Consider the following 18,577-nt stretch of genomic DNA (forward strand, 5'->3'; position numbering starts at 1 on the left):
GCTATCATCTCCATCTCAATTTAATCTTATTCACTACCTTATTCTCAGTGTTAAGAACACTTCCTGGATCATAATAGGTCTTCAACTAATATTGTTGAGTAAGTGTATTAATAAATTTAGAAAACTAATTTATACTCTAAATCCTGATCCTCCTCTTTGTTCATGTACTATAAATTTTACTGTTTTAGGCACTGGACACAAAATAGTACACAATGGGAGCAAATCCTCTGACCTTTTGAATTTATACTCAATTAGAGAAGATAGGCAATAAGTAATCACAAAAATAATATGCTTTATGATGAGAGTTATAAAAAATCATAGTGCATAGTAAAGGAATAAAGAAGGATGAGTGGGTGGAGAGACTATACCTCTCTGATAAGGTGACATTTGAACAGAGATCTGAATGAAATAAGGGGGTGAGTCAAGCAAGTATCTGGCTGAGTAGTGTTCTAGGTACGTGGAACTTAAGTGCAACGGCAAGTTCAAGGAATAGCCTAGGGTCAAAGAGACTGACCATAGAGAATAAGAGGGAGGGTGATAGTATATAATATGGGTAAAAGGGGTGGGCATGTTGAATCAATCCTTTTATGACATCATAAGAACTTTGGATTTTTTTCCAACATGTAAATAAATGAATAACTCTGATATTTTGAAAGGATGACTCTGGTTACTACGTGAAACATAATAAGGGATAAAGGTGGAAACCGAGGGACCAGAAATCAGGCTATTACAGTATTCCATAAATGTCTTGAACTCAGGTATATTAGTCTTGATGGATAAAATTCTGGATATATTTGAAGATGGTGTTGACAGGATTTTTTGACAGCTTGAATGTATATGCTTTGAAGAAAAGGAAATAATCAAAGATGACTTGAAGTTTTTGACCTGAACAAATCAAAGGGTGGAGTTCTTGATTACTGTGTTTTCCTCCAGTGAAACTTAGCTGTATAGGTACAGACACAGATAAGTAATGGTAGATTCAAGCAGATTTTAGGTATTTAATAGTGACTACAGTGGCAGAGATGTTTTGAAAGTATATATAAGGGAATGATTATCCTGATGAAAAAATGGAAGATAAGCTGAATAAGGAGAAAAAGTAGCATATGAGAAGGCATAAAGCTCAGGGAAATGACCTATGATCACTAGATGGAAGGTCTCTTAGGATTAAAGAAGTAATAGTGATGAGGTAACAGGAATGAGATGAACAGGTCAGAGGTGGAGGAAGAAAGTGTCATAACTATATTGTTTCCTTTGTACCATAATAATATTTTCTCCACCTGCATGACACTAGAGAAGAGTAGTCATGACAGAAATAGAACAACCCCCAAAACCACCTCCAGATCTACCACCCCATGTGTCTAACACATTCTGTGGTTAAAATTTAGTACCCTTATCGACCTTCTGAATTCTCATTATTTACTTACTACAGAATCCTATATGGGAAGGCTTCTATTCATACAAATGTTTCAGTATATTTGCCAACCATCTTGTCTGGTTGATATGACAACCTCATACAAATTCAGAATTATTGGAACTTTGTTTTGATGATCTAATTCAATACATTCATGTTTATAGATAGGAACATAGCATTTAGAGATTAAAGGACTTCAAAAGACAGATACGGAGTTAAAGACAGAATTCTGAATCGCTATAAGCATGCCTGATTTCTGGTCTAGATTTTCTTCCCTATACCACAACCACCATTTCCTTTTCTTTATGTTTGTTCATAGTGATCTTCTCTTGATGCATTGAAAACCACATATTTCTTTTCTTTTTTTTTTTTTTTTTTTAAACTTCTCCCACCTTTACTTATGAGGCTGTGTTGCCCTCTCTGCCTTCTGGCCCTATCAACAGTGACTTCAAGACTTATCTGCTTCAGTAGAAAATTAAATCTCTCCAGCCTATTCCCTAGATATTTCTGAGTCCTCCAATGTGGTATCATGTTTACAAGTGCTCATGAACTTGTCTATTGGTTGGTGTCACTGCCTAGTATTTTCCATTTCCCCCTCTTTTACAGTTCTTTTTTTGTGGTAGCCACTGTCTATGAAGCTACTTGAGGGAGACTTTGAGTGTTGCTGATGGTGTAGGACCCATCAGCAGAATGCAAATGTCCATACTCAAAGTGTTGTCTTTAGATGTTTTCCTTCAGTTCATCAGTGCTTGGATGCCTGAGTGGTTATGTTACATGCAGGGTCAATGGCCACACATGATTTCTTTGCCAATGTGATATATAACCTGAGTACTCAAAGAATGCTGTTTGTTTTGCAAAGTCCCTCCATGGGTTTTGGCTTTTCAAGCTTTGCCTAGAATCTCACAATATCTCTAATGAAAATGCTTTAAGTTTGGGGCCTTATATCATTCTACAGAAGGTTATAGATGCCATGTGCTCCCTCTATCTTTCTAAATATGCCTAGCTTGTGCCAAAACATTTTTCTCCTATAGGATGCAAAAACGTCAATGCAGTAATGAAGAGGTGTGAACATGCCACATTGGTTAGCAGCTTAACTAGCCAAAGATATGCAATGCCCTTCTGATCTTGCCTCCCCTCCACCTACAGGTCATATCCTCTTTCCAATGTTCGTCTTTATTCTCATGCTAATCCATCAAAAGATCAAACCAAGATATCTCAAACTATCCTTTCCCACTTTTGCGTGTTTATCTGAGGATAGTATGAGTAGGAGGCCAGAGGAGTTTACAAGTAGTACAATCTCAGCCTCTGACACCAGTCCCATTTGATGTCTGAATAATACAGAATCTCATAGTTGGGAGTCATCCTAAGAGTTCACCCAGCTCTAGATTGTGCCCAATATGAGAGTTTTACATCTCAGTCAAATGTTTTTGAGATTGCCTATTTCACATGTGCACATACACTAGTCTATTGGTTGGTATCACTGCCTAGAAATTGTGTAACATTTTTCCTCACATCAAGATAAAATTTTTCTTGTCATAACTTTCCTTTAGTACTTCTAAGTCTATGTATGACCTTGAAGCAGGACAGAAAGTGTGTCTTTCCTCTGATTTGTGACATTTCTTCAGTCATTTGGAAATAACTGTCAAGTCACTTGTATCTTCTTGTTCCTTCAATAAATATCCCCAGTTTCTCCAATTATTCCTTATGACACAGTATGAGTTACTTAAAGCCTGATGCTTTCAGCTGAACGTATTCCAATTTGTCTCTTAACATATGTCTAACTCTCTTAACATATGATGCTCAGTATTATTCAGCAATAAAAAGAAATGAAGTAATGAGACCTGCTACAACATGAATAAACCTTAAACATTTTATGTTGAGTGAAAAAAGTCAATTATAAAAGACTACATCCATATTATCCCTTTTATATAAAATGTCTAGAATATGCAAATACAGAGGCAGAATTTAAATTGGTAGTGTCTAGGACTAGCAGAATGGAAGGATGGGGAATGATGGGGATGGATACAGGGATTCCTTTGGGGGTGATAAAAATGTTCTACAATTTGGTAGTGGCTCCACAACTGTGAATATACTAAAGCCATTGAACTGTATGCTTTAAATGAGTAAGTTCTATGGTATGTGATTTATGTCTCAATAAAGAGGTTAAAGAAACAGATGATGTTCCGAAGGGAAAACACTATTCTGAAGTAGAATGCTTTAACCTCTGCAATTTAAATTTCTCTCTTTCACTCTCTATAAAATAGATGAGTTAATAATGTCTGCTCCATCTCCTTGAAAAGGTTGTTGTATCATATTTCACAACCTCATAACTATGTAAGTTATTAGTCTGAACGACTCTCTTACCACCCCATGTTTGGATTACTAATACCATGCACTTGTTGGTAACTCATTTGTTTTACACATATGGTAAGAGGGTTTTTATTTTTTCTTAAACATCTATTACCCAACTCAGGAGAATGTATGGGACACTTAGTATTCACTGTGTCAAGTCCAACTCTTCACCTTAAGATGTAAAGCTCTCTTTCAATATTGTCCCATATATCTTATCATTCATCATAGCCAAACTACCTTTAAATTGTTAAATAATCACTATTTTTTTGTGTGTACTTTGTCATTCCTCTGAAACAAAAATTCACTATTCTGGACTGAATGTGTATGTCTCCCCGAGATTCATATGTTGAAGTCCTAAACCCCAATGGAGGGAGAACCTTGGTTAGGTGGTTTAGTTTAGTGGTCCTAAAAGTGGAGTATCTATGACAAGATTAGAGACCCTATAAGAAAAGGAATAGAGAGCAAACATGGCTTTTCTCTCCCTTTCCCTTCTGTCCCTCTCTCTCATACCTCCCCAACTTCTTCCTTTCCACCATGTGAGGACACAGAAAGAAAGCAGTCATCTACAAGCCAGGAAGAGGGGCTTCACAAGAGATCTCAATCAGTTGAAACCTTAATCTTTGGCTTTCTGGCCTCCAGAATCATGAGACATTATTTCCATCCAGTCTATGGTATTTTGTTTTGACAGATGGTATTGACTAATATATTCTCCTTCAAACTGGCCTCTAATATCCTGTTATCACTTACTTCAATATTTTTTTTCAAACTTTTTTCTCTTGGAATTTCCTTCCATACTGATTATTTCATTACTTTGTATCCTCTTAGAAGTTTTGTTTCACATAAGATTAATTTGCAGTTCTTAATTGTCTATGTACTACATATAAGCTACTCAACTACTTGACAAGCTTTTCAAATTGATAGAGATAATGTGTATAATTTCATTACAACTTCATTTCTCCAAAACACAAGTTCTGTAGTGGTTTCTACCAGTACTCAGTCATAATTGATTTCTCTTTGGCTAAAACTGTTGATCCTACACTCCATCTGGCCTGAAGCTTATAGGAAAGACAGTAACAGATCAGCCCAAATGACTAATACGGAAATACTGTGTTGAAAGTTGATTTCATTAAATTTAATTTCAGAGTTCCTGATGGACATGTAATGTGCCAGGAATTATAATGAGGGTAGAAGGTGATTATGTACCATTGAAGATTGCTCCTTTTTGTTGTTATATTACAAAAGGCCATAGGAAAATTTAGGCAGGTTTTGAAATCATATCGCAGGTCTGACTTCGGGGAAAACAGGAAAGGGCAGGTCCCACATAGAAGGAATTGACAATCCAACTCGCTCTGATTATTTGGAGCACAAGCATGGCCAGTGGGGTGTAGAGCAGAACTAGCTTACAGGCCCGGTCTGAATGACCCAACCTAAAGGTATTCTGCCCTCTACCCATGCCATCAATTCAATCTCAATTTCTCAGAAAAACTCAAGCCCGGTTTTCTCAAATGATTTTTACAAAATAAGACTTCTGAATGGAAACCTAGAAGCAATTAAAAAAAATACATCAAGGAAGACGTCTTTCTTTGACACTAGTTTCATCTTTCCATCAGTCAACGTTTTTTTCCTGTGGTGTTTGTAAGGAAAAACTTAGAACAACAGGCATTGAGAAATGAAACTTTAAATCTATCCTCATCCATTTGGTGTTGGGTGTATGAATGCATCATCCCTGCCTGCCGGAGTTGGAAGGAGGCAACAATATCGCACAACTCCTCATTTTATGTGCAAGGAAGCCATAGCTTCCAAAAAAGAATGGCATGCCCATTGGCACAGGAGTTAGGAACATGGTCATAAATACTGGTTCAAAACTTGGCATGGGAGCTTACATGTGCCCTAGAGGAGATCTGCTACCGCTGTGGAGCAGACTTGTTTGTGTGGGTGTGTTTTATTGCTCTTGTCATTTTTAAATATACTCTTTGATTTTTGGTCTCATATTTTCTAAGGTTATGAAGAAATCCTTAAAATTATAATCTGTTTATGAAAAGGCGACAAAGGAAGGAAAAAGGGAAAGAAAGAAAAGTGGAAGGAAGTTGACCTTGGTGCCCACTACCACCACATCTCCTGACTTCTGTTTCCCACTGTCCCCACCTCTGGTCCCACCGCGGCTCCATTTGCAGCTCCCTGTCTTTCCCACCGCCCTGAACGCCGCCGACACCGTTTTACATTTTAAAACCCTTGTTTGTTTGCGGGCGCTGGGTTTGCTCAAACGCCCTGGACAGGCTTTTCTGGGCTTCCAACTTTGGCAGCTCTCCCATCCCCATCGGTAGAGGGGCAGGTACGCACACATTCCTTGGTATCAGTAAACCCGGAGAAATTACCCCATTCCCGCCGCGGGCGCAGGGTTAGGGAGCGCGAGGGCCTGAGGCCACAGCCCCGCGGGCAATTCCTCGCTCTCTGGCACTTCCAGGGGGTGCGCGGGGGCGCGGGGCCCTCGCGGGGTGCGCGGCGCCGTGGTCGGCGGCCACGCGGGCGCGCGGCCCTTCGGAGGGGGCGCTGTCCGAGGGCACGTGCGCGGGAGCGCGCTCTGGGAGTGGTCGCGGGGTGGCGGGAGAGGCGGGCAGGGGCGGGGCCGCGGCGGCGCGCGGACGCGGAGCTCGCCTGAGCTTTGCGAGGCTGCGGCTCAGCCACCGGCTGGAGGGCGGTAGCCTCTGAAGTCAGAGCCTTCAAACCTGGGTCTCCCGGCGCTGAGCGGAGCCAAAAGCGGAGCCGGGCCGGGGAACTAGTCGCCCAGGGCTGTTTGCTGGTTTGCGGAAAGCGTTTCTCTGGACTCCGTTTAGGACGTAGTGGGGGTGGTGTGGCCGGTTTTGGGAGGTATTCCAAAGAGAGCTTTCACCTGTGTTCCGAGGCAGCAAGAGGGCGCGGAGGGAGCGGCGGCAGGCTCTCGCTCTAGGCACCATGGGCTGTACGCTGAGCGCCGAGGACAAGGCGGCGGTGGAGCGGAGTAAGATGATCGACCGGAACCTCCGCGAGGATGGCGAGAAGGCGGCGCGCGAGGTCAAGCTGCTGCTGCTCGGTGAGGCTGGCCGAAGGGCTAGGTGCCCGGGCGGGCGAATGAGCGAGTGGGCTGGGCGCGGCGGGGGCCTCTGTGGGCCCCTCGGCGTCGGGAAACCGGAGGGGACGCGTGACAGCAGGCGAGGGCGCATCTGGCAGCGCCCGAGGTTGGTTCGGAGTGCGAGTGTGGCCATTGCGGTGCGGAGCCCAGGCGGGTCCCTTCCTAGGTCCCCTTCCGCCCTCCTGCCAGGCGCTGAGATCTCCCCGCGGCAGGGCAGGCATTGCACTGCGCTCGGTGCTTTAGTGACCCTACTGGAAGCCGAGCTGCATTTTGAGGCGGCAGATCCCGTGTAAACCCTTTTCTTTGAAGTTTAGCTGAGCCTTACAAATATGAAGGGGTATTCTTGTCAAGAAAATAAAAGAAACCACCACCACCACCACCCCCCCTTTCCCGGAAAACCTTTTATCCAGAGGATGGTTTCTCGTTTGTGGTTTTTCTCACACCAGGAGTGCCGCTTTTGGTGAAGTCAGTGTACCTTTCCTGGGGCCTCTGTAGGGTTGAAATGTGTCTTTACTGTCAACTTCCCATGGCGACTCAGTGAGTGTTAAAAAGCACCGATTATGTTTACCCTGCGTAAGGCAATAAGCTATGCTGGATATTTGATTTTTATCACTGTGGGGGTAGGGAAACCACCAAAGTTGGATTGCGTTTGCTCCAGTAGTAGGTAAGGAAGATACTTCAGTGGTAGAACCGCTGTGAAAGGTGCAGAGGGGTCACCGGAACAACAGGATTTTCTCTACTGCCATGGTTTCTGATGAATGAGGTTTGCCAGGTGCACGCCAGGCTTTGATTTGTTCTTAGCCCTGTTCTCTTGCTGAAGTGCGACGTGGAGATCTTTTTCCAATTGTTTGAAGGGGAAGAGAATAATAAAAGTAACCCAGGGACACTTGACTGAGGGGAACATTTTGATAATATTCACAGTTTAAGATCTTTAAATCTCTGAGTTAGGGGTTCCTTTTGTTTGGTTTCTTCCCACACTCTAAGTATTAGATAGATGAAAGATTTCTTAAAATCTTCATTTGCACTTTCAGCTTGTATTTTTTTATATAAGTTATAATAAAAGAGAAATATTATTGCCTAAATCCGTTTTCAGTAAGCTCCAGTTTTATTGGTTTAATGACTGCAGGAAAAAATGGTGGGCTTTTTTTTTTTCTTTCTCCATTACTAGTAGGCTTAGAAGCAAACTTGGCATGACTAAAAGTAATAATGATCTGAGTCATTTTGCAAGCAAACTGTGAAATAACTTTGCATTTTAAAGACCTGGTGGCTTTTTCACCCTCCGCAGCTTCCAGCATAAATCTTTCTTTGTAAATACTGTTAACCGAAGTTTTTAATTAATAAGATATATTGTATTTTGATGACGCCAGTGAAATTTCAAGAGTATTGGCTATAGAAGACACACAGCTTGATAATGGAACCATGTAAATGCTCCTCTTGTAAAGTGAATCTCTAGACAGAAATGAAATGAAAGGATTTAAAAGTTCTTTTTCTGCTTTTCTGCTCTGATACATTATCTCTATTTCTGTGTGACTTTTAGTTGGAATCAACCATCCACCATCTTTAAACCAATTGAAAAATGGGTCTTTGGGTGGTGGTGGTTTAGTCCTTTAATTGACTGTTAAGACATGGGCTAGGATAAAGGTCCAAGAAGTAGGTTGTTGCTTGAACAGTATTCAGGAGAGATCAGTGTTTCTTAACCTAGTACTGTTGGCATTTTGAACTTGATAATTCTTTGCAGTCAGGAAATCTTGTGCACTGTAAGGATGTTTAACAGCATCTTTAGCCACCATCCATTAGATGCCAACAGCTGCCCCCCATACCAAACTGTGACACTTAAAAATGTTGTCATATGTCTCCTGGGGAAAAATTTAACCTTCATTGAGAACTACTGTTCTAGATTAACATATATAGTTTAATATAGTGTAGATCCTAAAGCTGAATTGCTACAGTCATCTATGACGATTTATGAGGAAGTTGAAGGAGAGTCCTGATTTTCAGAAGAAATTATGGAATTTTTATTTCTTCTTACCAGTGACATTAGAAAGATTCCAAAAAGATTTTTTTTTTTTTTTTAATTAGGCAACTGATTTCCTTCAGTTGTCTAATCTAGCTTGGGCTTGGGCTTTTGCATTTCCCTACATCTCTTCTTTCTATAGGAATCCAGTTACTTCCCTTTCTTGTTGGTCTAACACTCTCATCTGTCTTACCCCACTCCACTCTACCCTTTGCCCAGACTTCCAAAACCGTATAAACAGAATGCTGGCTTACTTATTTCATAAATCTTAATTCTTGGAAGGCTTGAAAACATTTTTCCCCCCTAATTTGACTTTAGCAGTGAATTGCGACCTTTGGTTCATTTTTGGATGTTTAAAGGCTATGTGTAAGCAGCTCAATGGAATCATTCCATTGAAAACATAGCAATTGAATCAACTAGAAATGTAAAATGGATTCTAGGTAATCTATAACAATGTCACTTACATTTACATCAATAGGTCTTCCTCATCAATTATTTTGTTTTTCCTCATTAAATGATTTTTCAAATTTTATTTAAAGTACAATATCTTTAGAGTACCTTTAGCATGGTATATTAATAGTTCATTATGTTGTATTTTTTTGCTAGAGAATATATGGTCTTTAGATATTGGAACGGAAAGATTAAAGAATAAGATTTGCATTATAAGTAAAGATTTGGTGCTGGGATGTCTAATATATATAATTTATATCAAAGGCATTTCACTATCCTAATTAAGCACAGTAAATTAGGGCTTGAAAAAGAGAGGACCTCGTCTAATCATTGACCTAAAGGAAATTAGGTCATGGTTTGGGTGATTTAAGGCTTTCAGGTCTAATTTTCAGGTTTCATAGTGTTATAATATAATCCTAAATAGAGAAAAATTAATGAAAGAAATAAAAAGAAAAGTTTCTTTCCATTATATATAGGTACTTGTTAACAAAGGAAAATATTTTTATTGTTGTATCTTTGAGGATGTAACTTATCATCTTTTTAAGGTCAGTATCATTAGTCTTCAAATGCTTTTCAGTAAGACTATGGTGTACTACTGATTTTATGAAATTACAGTTTTCATGAATTAGCTTATTCCTAAATCACAATATCACTTCAAATGTTTGTACTTCATTATACTAGTCCTTTTCTTGACTCCATATATCTCTACAACCAGACCAGCAAACAAAAATCCATACCTCATCTTCTTCTCTAGTTTAGTTTAATATCGCAGGGTTGGGCAAAAATAAATGAGAAGTTGCAGCTCTTCTGTTTCCTGCATATTTTTCCATTGCTACCACAAACCAGCTATTTGGGATGTTACATCATTAATCTTTTCACTCTCTTTGAACTTGTCCTGTGACTTCCCTAGTTGAGAAATTATGGCATTGCAGGACTTATTTCATTGCTTTAGCTTTTTCCTTCCAATTGGCTGAGGATCTTAAGTAACACAAACCTATTTCCTTGAACAAATGGATCTGGTATTTAAACATGGGTTGTGTGCTTCTCTCTGCCTGGTTTACCTTGAATTAGTAGATACTTTTGATAGAAACCACAGGTGGTATAAAATTATGTGCTGAGATTCGAGATTTTTCTGCATCTTATGTTTTTCATTCTCAAATTCATAATTCAGGTTCTCTCCTTCTGACAGCCTAATTCCAGTAGGCTCTCCTGCTTCTAGTCTTTCCTTTTAGCCTGTTCTTCTGGTATCATAATACTAGCTTGATCAAAAACTTTCTTTTAGACCTGGCTTTCCTGAGTCTTACACTGTTTTCCCCAGGGTGCTCTCCTCCAAGCAGGAGCAGTTAACATATGTTAAAGCTATTTTGGTCTTGGTTCCTAGCGGTTGAGACTTAGGCCCTGCTTGTTTCACTATTACTGTGAGCACTTTAGCAGCAGAATCTTCATCTTTGTGTTCTTAGCAACGCTTCTACTTTGTCATGTGTAAAATGTGCTCTAAATGATGTAAAATTATCTTTCTGCTTTCTGGAATATAAACCACACACTCTGCCATTTTCAGTATTTATCGGAATAAATAACTACCCAAACAGTGTTTTAAAAAAAAAGAAAGAAAGAAAAAGAGAATAGAAGAACATATATGATGACCAAAGTTAACGCATGGTATTTGAAAGCAAATAGAAACAAAGATAAAAGCAAGCAATTTGATTTAGTATTTTATTTTCCATATGTAATAGTTTTTCATAGTCATTATATTCTTTGACAAAGAATTAGACAAAATCTCTATTGATGGAGAATCTGCTATGTCTGTTGAAGCTGTGATGTTTTTCCTTAAATTTTTTTTTTTTTTTTTTTTTGGTGAAGGTACATCTCATTTTCTAGCATTTATTTTGGCTTCTCTTATAAAGAATTTATCAAGGATAGCAAACATAATGCCTACCTTTTAGGATTTAGTGGAAAATAGTAGGAAATATAATTGCTTACAGGATTTAGTACATGTTATTTAAACATGAAAAAGATTGCTATAATTTTTTAAACCAAAATGAACTATCCAGCCACAATTCTTATTTTGTTACACACTTCTCATTGCCCTGGAAAACTTAAGATAGAGCATATTCATGCAAGGGTTCTTGAGTGTATTGGCTGCATTTCTAGGTCATGTATTTCTTAATCACATGTCCTGGCCTGCATTTTACTCAGTGTGTGACTACCCAGAGTATGACGTTGGTGAAGTTCAGATCCCAGATGGCATTTGAGCCTGTGAACTGAAGTTAACAGTACCTAATCTTAGGCTGTTTTCTGGTATAATTTATTAAACAATAATTAAAAACCCTAAGATAAATAGCAAACTAATTTTAAAATGAATATTTATTACTATATGCTTAGCAACTTCTGAAAAAAATATTATTATATAGTTACAGGTTAGAAATCCACAGAGGGTATGCACAGGGCTAAAAATCGGGGCTTTTCTTCTGCACTTTCTAGGAGACTCCCTTTCCCCTCTCCAGGCTCTGTCAAGGGGCTGCCTGCTTTTATTGGCTCATGCTGCCTTTCCCCATCTTCAGAGGCAACTGTGGTTGGTGGTTTTCCTCCTTTGGCTTCCCTCTCCTGTCTTCTGCTTTCATTTATGAGAACCCTTGCAGGATAACAGCCCCACATCAAAACTCTTAATCAAATTATACCTGTAGTATTCTTTTTACCATGTAAGGTAACATATTCGCAGGTTTCAGGGATTGGGGGATATGTCTCTCTGGGGTCTATTATAGTGCCCACCATAGTTCACCATCTGGATCCTAAAGATTCAAGTCCATTTTTCATGAAAAATGCATTCACCACCTTCCAACATCTGCAAAAGCTTCAACTCATTATAGAACGTACTCAAATTCCAAAGCTCCGGATCTAACTCAGGAATGGGTGCAATTTGGGGTCTAATCAGTACTAGGATAAATCCTTTTAATCTGTGAACTGTTGAAACGATAAAACAAGTTATCTTATCCCAGATTATAATGGTGGGGCAGGCACAGGTTATCAATTACAGACATTGTCATTTCAAAAGGGAGAAAATGGAAAGGAAGAAAGAATTATCTATCTCAAGTACAGCCAAAACTACGTTAGGTATCAAGAGCTGGGAATAGACCTCTGTGACTCGACTGCGCCTTTGCCACCCTGGACTCTGCCCTTGGGTGCTTGTCTTTCTAAAGAAGAGTAGGATGTGTACTCAGCTGGTAGTCTGTCAGCCTAGTACTTACTCATAGCAGTTTGGTGGTCTTACAGCATTTCATTTTGTAGTCTCATAATTTTTTTCCCATCTTAATGTAATCAGCAAGGAAAAAACACATCTTTAATACCTAACTTGGAAATGTCTTCATTTCAGTATCTGGGTTCCTGGATCATAAGGTTTGATTTCACATAATAGCAGGACCCAATTCATCTAAGCTTTCTGCGTCTGAATAACAAGTGTTCCCTTACCTCTGGTTTCTAGTAAGATGTCCTTCCTTTCTCACCAGGAGCACATTTAAAGCCTATGTTTCTTTTCCACAGTCTTTCATTGTAATTTAGGTATTTTCTAGGATGAAATAAATTTCCTCCATCATGCTTCTCACTTCTTTCTGAGCCCTCATGAGGAGAGGCATTAATATCAGGTCTCTCCTAACAGTTATGGAAACAGCCAAGGCCTTTTCTATCATGTTCCTTAATATTCTTTCAGCCTTTGCCTATTTCCCAAATCCAAAGCCATTTCAACATTTTTAAATGTTTGTTAAAGCAATGCCCCCTCTCCCAGGTATCTTTATTGATATCACATGAATTATACTTTAGGGAAAGCATAATGATTATAATTTTGTATTCTCGAATCCTTCATACTTTATGTAACTATGGAAACCCTAAAATCACCAGTTTCTGGCATTTAATATTGAACCCCTGGTATTTTACTCAAGTCATGATGTGAAAGAGAAAGGCTTTTGTTTGTCTCCTCTTCAGTGAAGTTTTTCTTGATCTTCCAGCCAAAATTACTCTTCCTCGCCCTTCCTGCTTACACCATACTAAAATCATTCTGTGCATTTACTTGTTCTAATAGTTAGTCTCTATGGCATCAGCTCCCTTAGAACATGAATCCTGTAGAACTTGTTTATCATCTGATGGAATGGCATATAGTATCCATTTCATAAATAAATGTTGGTTGAATGAATGAATACCATAGTGAACACAAATTTTGTCCTTCAGAAGTAGAGAATTGATTTATTTTCTTTGTACTTTGAGTAATTAAGTGAATTTTGCCACAATATTTGCACTTTTTTTTTTTTTAAATCTTGGTCGTTTGAGTAACTAAAGCCTATATTATTCCTAACATTCGTTCAAAAATTAAGTTAATCAGCATGACAAATTATTGCATGATCAGAAAAAAATTGTGATTCAGCTAATTGAAAGTAGAATTTTCATATGTGCTATTTGAATACTTTGTTTTCTTCAGTATTGTTTCATTGCTGCTTCACATTTGAACACTTTCTTAAAATGCCCAATTCTATGTGGCATGTGCTATGTTCTCACAGCTGTGTGTATCACACAGGTTGGTGTGATTATTGGTAACCTTGGCTTTCAGGAGCCAGCAGGGTGCTCATCCCCAGTTTGTTTTATGTCTTGCCAGCCTTTATGTGGTGGAAATCCTTGGCTGCATTTGTAAAGTGTGTTCTGTGCTTTGGGGAGGTCCAGCTATGCCTTATGCTTACCAGATCATTAAGAGAATGTGTGCAGTCTACTTAGGGAAGTAAACCAGATGCATGAAAATGATTCATCATAATGGCAAATGGGGAGGTAATAAAATGATAATAGACACTAAGAGAGATGAGGTTCAGTATTGCGTACTTCAGTGTTGGTCCTGTGGGGCAGGGGTAGAGGTGGACATAGAATGACTCTCAGGAATTATTGTGGTTCTAAATCTGTCAGTTTCCTTCATGTATTTCTGAGATGCTTCTTTAATTACAATTGACTGTAAACTCTATGTTGTATAGAAATACAATTTAGAAGAGACTCTGCTGTTAGTGAATGGTGAATTTAGTTTTCTTCTCTTCTTTCTGCATAAGGAAATTTATCCTCCAAGGTTTATTCAGTTCTGTAGGGAGACTCTCCCGATAGGGGATAAAGCAGTTGACCTAGAACTCTGGTGGTTAAATGTTTTTTCTTGGGACCTTGAACAGGTTATCCAAATTATTTAAGCTTCAGTTTTCTTTTCTGTAAGTGCTGGATAATAAACGTAACTACCTCACAGGGCCAGGGACAGAGTAAGCTAATGTACTGACGTACTGAGACTAGAATGTGGCACATAAGTACTTAATAAATATAAGCTGTTATTATAAACATTTTAGAGACTTTGAGATCAGCCCTCCCTGCAGTTTGATCCATTTTTTGTCATAGACATTAATCCCTTTGTTGGTTTTTCTTAGCAAGGGTGTGTATATAGCAAAGACTTCAAGAAGTACAAAATCAATTTTAATTACTGGTTTCTGATCCCACCCTAGATTACTTGTGGAATTGGAATTTCTGGTAACAGGGTCCTTATTAGGACTAGACAAGGTAATATCTGTACTATGTTAAGAATTATATACAGAGTGAATTTTAAGCAATCAGAAAACTATACAAATCATTTAAAAGTAATTTTCTCTGTATTTTATTACTCATTGTTGGAATAAATTCAACGATTTCTTCTGAACTTTTCATTTGCACTTTCTTGCAAATAAAAGCTATTAGTTTTTTAAAATATGAAACATTATTTGAGTTACTTAAAAAGAATGTGCTTTTTCTCAGGCACAAGATTTTAAAATCCCACAAAATTTAAAATCTTACTGAAGCTTTCCGTATTGTTGGCTCAGGAGATGCCTAACAAAACTCTAGTTACCTTGATTATACTTTTAAGAGAAGTGTCTCTTGAAAAGCGGTACCAACCTTGACTTAGAAACACTGAGGCATTAAATCCATGATAGTATTTGTACCTTTTAATAAAATTTAAAAGCAGTCCCTTAAGACCTAGCCTTGAGTTGTCAGGGCCTCTTTCTGTTGCCTCGTCTTTCTAAGGTACAGTCCAAGAGCTTTTTCTAGTGATTTACTTGTCTAATCCATATTATATTTTTTCTTTCTTGGACACGTGCCTTTTATTTGACAGCCTTTTATTAAGGTTTACTAATGTTGTTCTTCATGGTATTTAAGAGGTATGGAACTTGTCAATAAAATTGCAGGTAAGTTCAATATAATACACTAAGAATTAGAAAAAATGCTGTTTTTAGGCTGTTTTTCTTTTTTTAAAAACTTTTTAGTCACTTGAAAAAAATGTTTTACTATAAATTATATGTTTTTTTTTCATAGACACAGAATAGACTTTAAAATGTAGACATTTTTATGGAACTAGATGTGTTGAGAAATATAGGGAGACAATCATGTAAGCCATAATACCTGTTTATATTTATTTAAAGAGGTGACATCTTGTGTTTGTTCTTTCTCCTTTCCTTATGGAATACTTTTTTATGTAGGTTGGGCTTCTCATTTTACCTTCTATTTAGCCTCTGTTTTATTTCTTTTAAAACTTCTTTACCTTGTGTGCTATTTATTATATATCTTCTAGGTTCATTTGTCTCTTTGCTAATAAACTAATCTGCTTTTAACATATTGACCTTTCAATATTAATGGTGACATTTTTATATCTGGAAGCGATTTCTAATCCATCTTTTAACATTCATTTACCATTCTTTCCCCTTATTTTCTGGTTACTTTTGTCTTACTATGCCTCTTGTCTAGTTTGAAGAGTGTATCCTTCCAGGCAGTTGTGTTCGGTTGGGTGTCTGGACCTCTCAACGGCAGTATCCTCTTGTAATTCCTCATTGTGAGCCTATGTTAAGCAGTGAATTGTCTGTGTGACCCTGTGCACACTGGGTTGGCTGCAGTTTTCCTGTCAGTCCCATGGGGTAGGGGTGGAGGACAGGTCTATTTCTAACTTACCCTAACACAGCATAAAAGCTGAAAGCATCATTTCTCATCCTTGGGTTAACTACTTTCTCCATGCTTCATCTGTCTTAGTTGACACCCTCCATCCTTGTCATCTCATTTATCTTAACACCCGATAAATCAAAAGCCTCATTCATTCTAAACATTTTACTCATTTTCCTGCCTCACATTTTATGATCCAGTAACACAGAACTGATGGTTTCCTGTGTGTGTTTGAGAGAGAAAGTGAGTGCGTGCGTGCCCTGAAGGGTTTCCTAATACTCTTCTGGGCATCTTGTGGACTTTCATGGTGTGCTTGTAAGTCAGCTTATTTCTTACCTGCTGGCATCTGCTCCTGAAGTGTGAGTGTATTTGTTAGCCTATTGTCTCCCATTTTTATCACAGCCAGGACCAAGTCTCTAACTGTCTTGGCACTATTGTGTCTCGTGAGTGCTGTGGCCCTCCCAGTCACCATTTTCTCCAGGCAAACCTTTACTGCAGAGCCACTATGCGGGAGCCAGGCTTTGAGCTATCTTGAGTCCTCTGCCTTCTCAGGTCTTTTCAAGCATGAAGAAAATTACGCGTTACATCAGTTGCATAGAGGTGCCAATATGCTAGGGTGAAATGAGCTCAGGAGTTCCTTCTGCTTAGCCAACTTCTCCACCAGGCCCCTGGGAGACTTTCTTACCCCAAATCGGTACCTCTGCCTCTAGCAGTCTCTTCATCTTCCCCAACCTACCATTTACCTCTGGAACTTGATTCTGCCCAGAGAGGCAATCAAGATAAAGAGTTCTGCCTCTCTGCTTCCCTTACCCCATCTGCCTTCGGCAGTTGCTGCTTACTGATTGCCCAAGTGCCTCCCAGTTTCGTAGGCTTTGCCAGGGGATGCCTGGGGAAGTAAGTCACTCGTACCCTTCCAGTTCTATCTGGATGACACTGATGTGACTTTTCTACCATTATCCATGCAAGTACAAGAGAGCAAAAAGCACATTAGTAGGCTTCCAACTATGCATCTTTGTTGTTTGCTCTGAAGTTAAAGTTTTAAAATTTTTTTTTCCCAGTTGTTTGCATTGTCTTTGGTTGTGTCACATTTGTGAAGTTTACTTTTTCTAGAGCTGCTCTTCTTTAATGTAAATTTTGCTGTGCATAGAAATAATTTGGAATCTTTTAATATGCAGATTCTTGTTCAGTTGGTCCAGGGCAGGGCCTGAGATTTTGCATGTCTCACAAGCTCCCAGGAGATGAATGTGCTGCTGGTCCACTTTGAGAAGCAACATCCTAGAAGTGGTGATCCTCCTGACTATTTTTTTTTTATCAACTTGTGAGCACTTTTCACCGTTTTTTAGCCACATTCATGAAACCTCCCATAATCTTACCAAAAAAGTGTTTGAAACGGTGCCTTGCCAGAAGTAAGCACTCATTATGTTTTATACATTCACATATATGCCCCCCACACACGCATGTAATGCCTGTCACACTTGATGTTGTTGTTCTATAGTTAAGCTTCTGATGTTAATCTGGAACCTTATTTCAGCAGTGCGTTTTGAGAAAAATTATTCAGCATTATTTTATATGGAAACGTGCACTGTCTGAGGTGTGACCAGAAGCTGTGAGTGATAATGAATTTTCTAGTATTTCTATGTATGCAAGAACTTTGTAAGTGGAGTTCTTTTGATGACAGGATTATTCAGGCCAGGTTGAACGTGTACCTAGAATAGTGTTTTTATGACTGTTTTTATCTCCGGATGTTCATGATAAAATTTCTTCGTCAGAAGTAAATAAAGTGCGGTTGCTTGCCATGGACTGAATGTTTCTATCTTCCCCAAAAGTGTATGTTAATAATCAACCCATCTCCCACACCCAAAAAACCCCAATCCCCAATATGGGGACTTTCGAAGGTAATTAGGGTTGGATTAGATCATGGGGGTTGGGCCTTTGTGATAGGATTGAAATTAATGGTGCTGGCACCCTGATCTTGGATTTCTAGCCTCCAGGACTATGAGAAATAAATGTTTAGTTTTTAAGACACCTGATCTATATATGCCATTTTAGTAGCCCAGACTGAATGAGGTATGTAAAGTGTGAAGATGCTAGAGAGAACCATTTGATAACATTTTATAGTCATTGGACTTGAAAAATTGATCATGTTACTTTTATATAACCTCAGCTCTCCTAATCTAAAGCCACATGCAATGGAATTTTCATTGCCTTTAAAAGGAAATTCTGATCTTAGAAAATTCATCTTCCTGTTAATATTTAGTGATAAGTAATCACA

General features: G+C 38.8%; 1 protein-coding gene across 1 annotated transcript in view; it reads left to right on the top strand.

Annotated features, from left to right (window-relative positions):
* Nucleotides 1-6,418: 6,418 nt before the first annotated feature.
* Nucleotides 6,419-18,577, top strand: part of Gnai1 (G protein subunit alpha i1) — an 87,148-nt gene continuing 74,989 nt past the window's right edge. The window contains exon 1 of the mRNA XM_076835040.2: nt 6,419-6,833. Coding sequence (XP_076691155.1) covers nt 6,716-6,833 — 118 coding nt within the window. The 5' untranslated portion in view covers nt 6,419-6,715. The remainder of the gene's footprint in view (nt 6,834-18,577) is intronic.

Source organism: Callospermophilus lateralis, chromosome 1 (assembly GCF_048772815.1).
Source record: "Callospermophilus lateralis isolate mCalLat2 chromosome 1, mCalLat2.hap1, whole genome shotgun sequence".
Lineage (NCBI taxonomy): Eukaryota > Metazoa > Chordata > Mammalia > Rodentia > Sciuridae > Callospermophilus > Callospermophilus lateralis.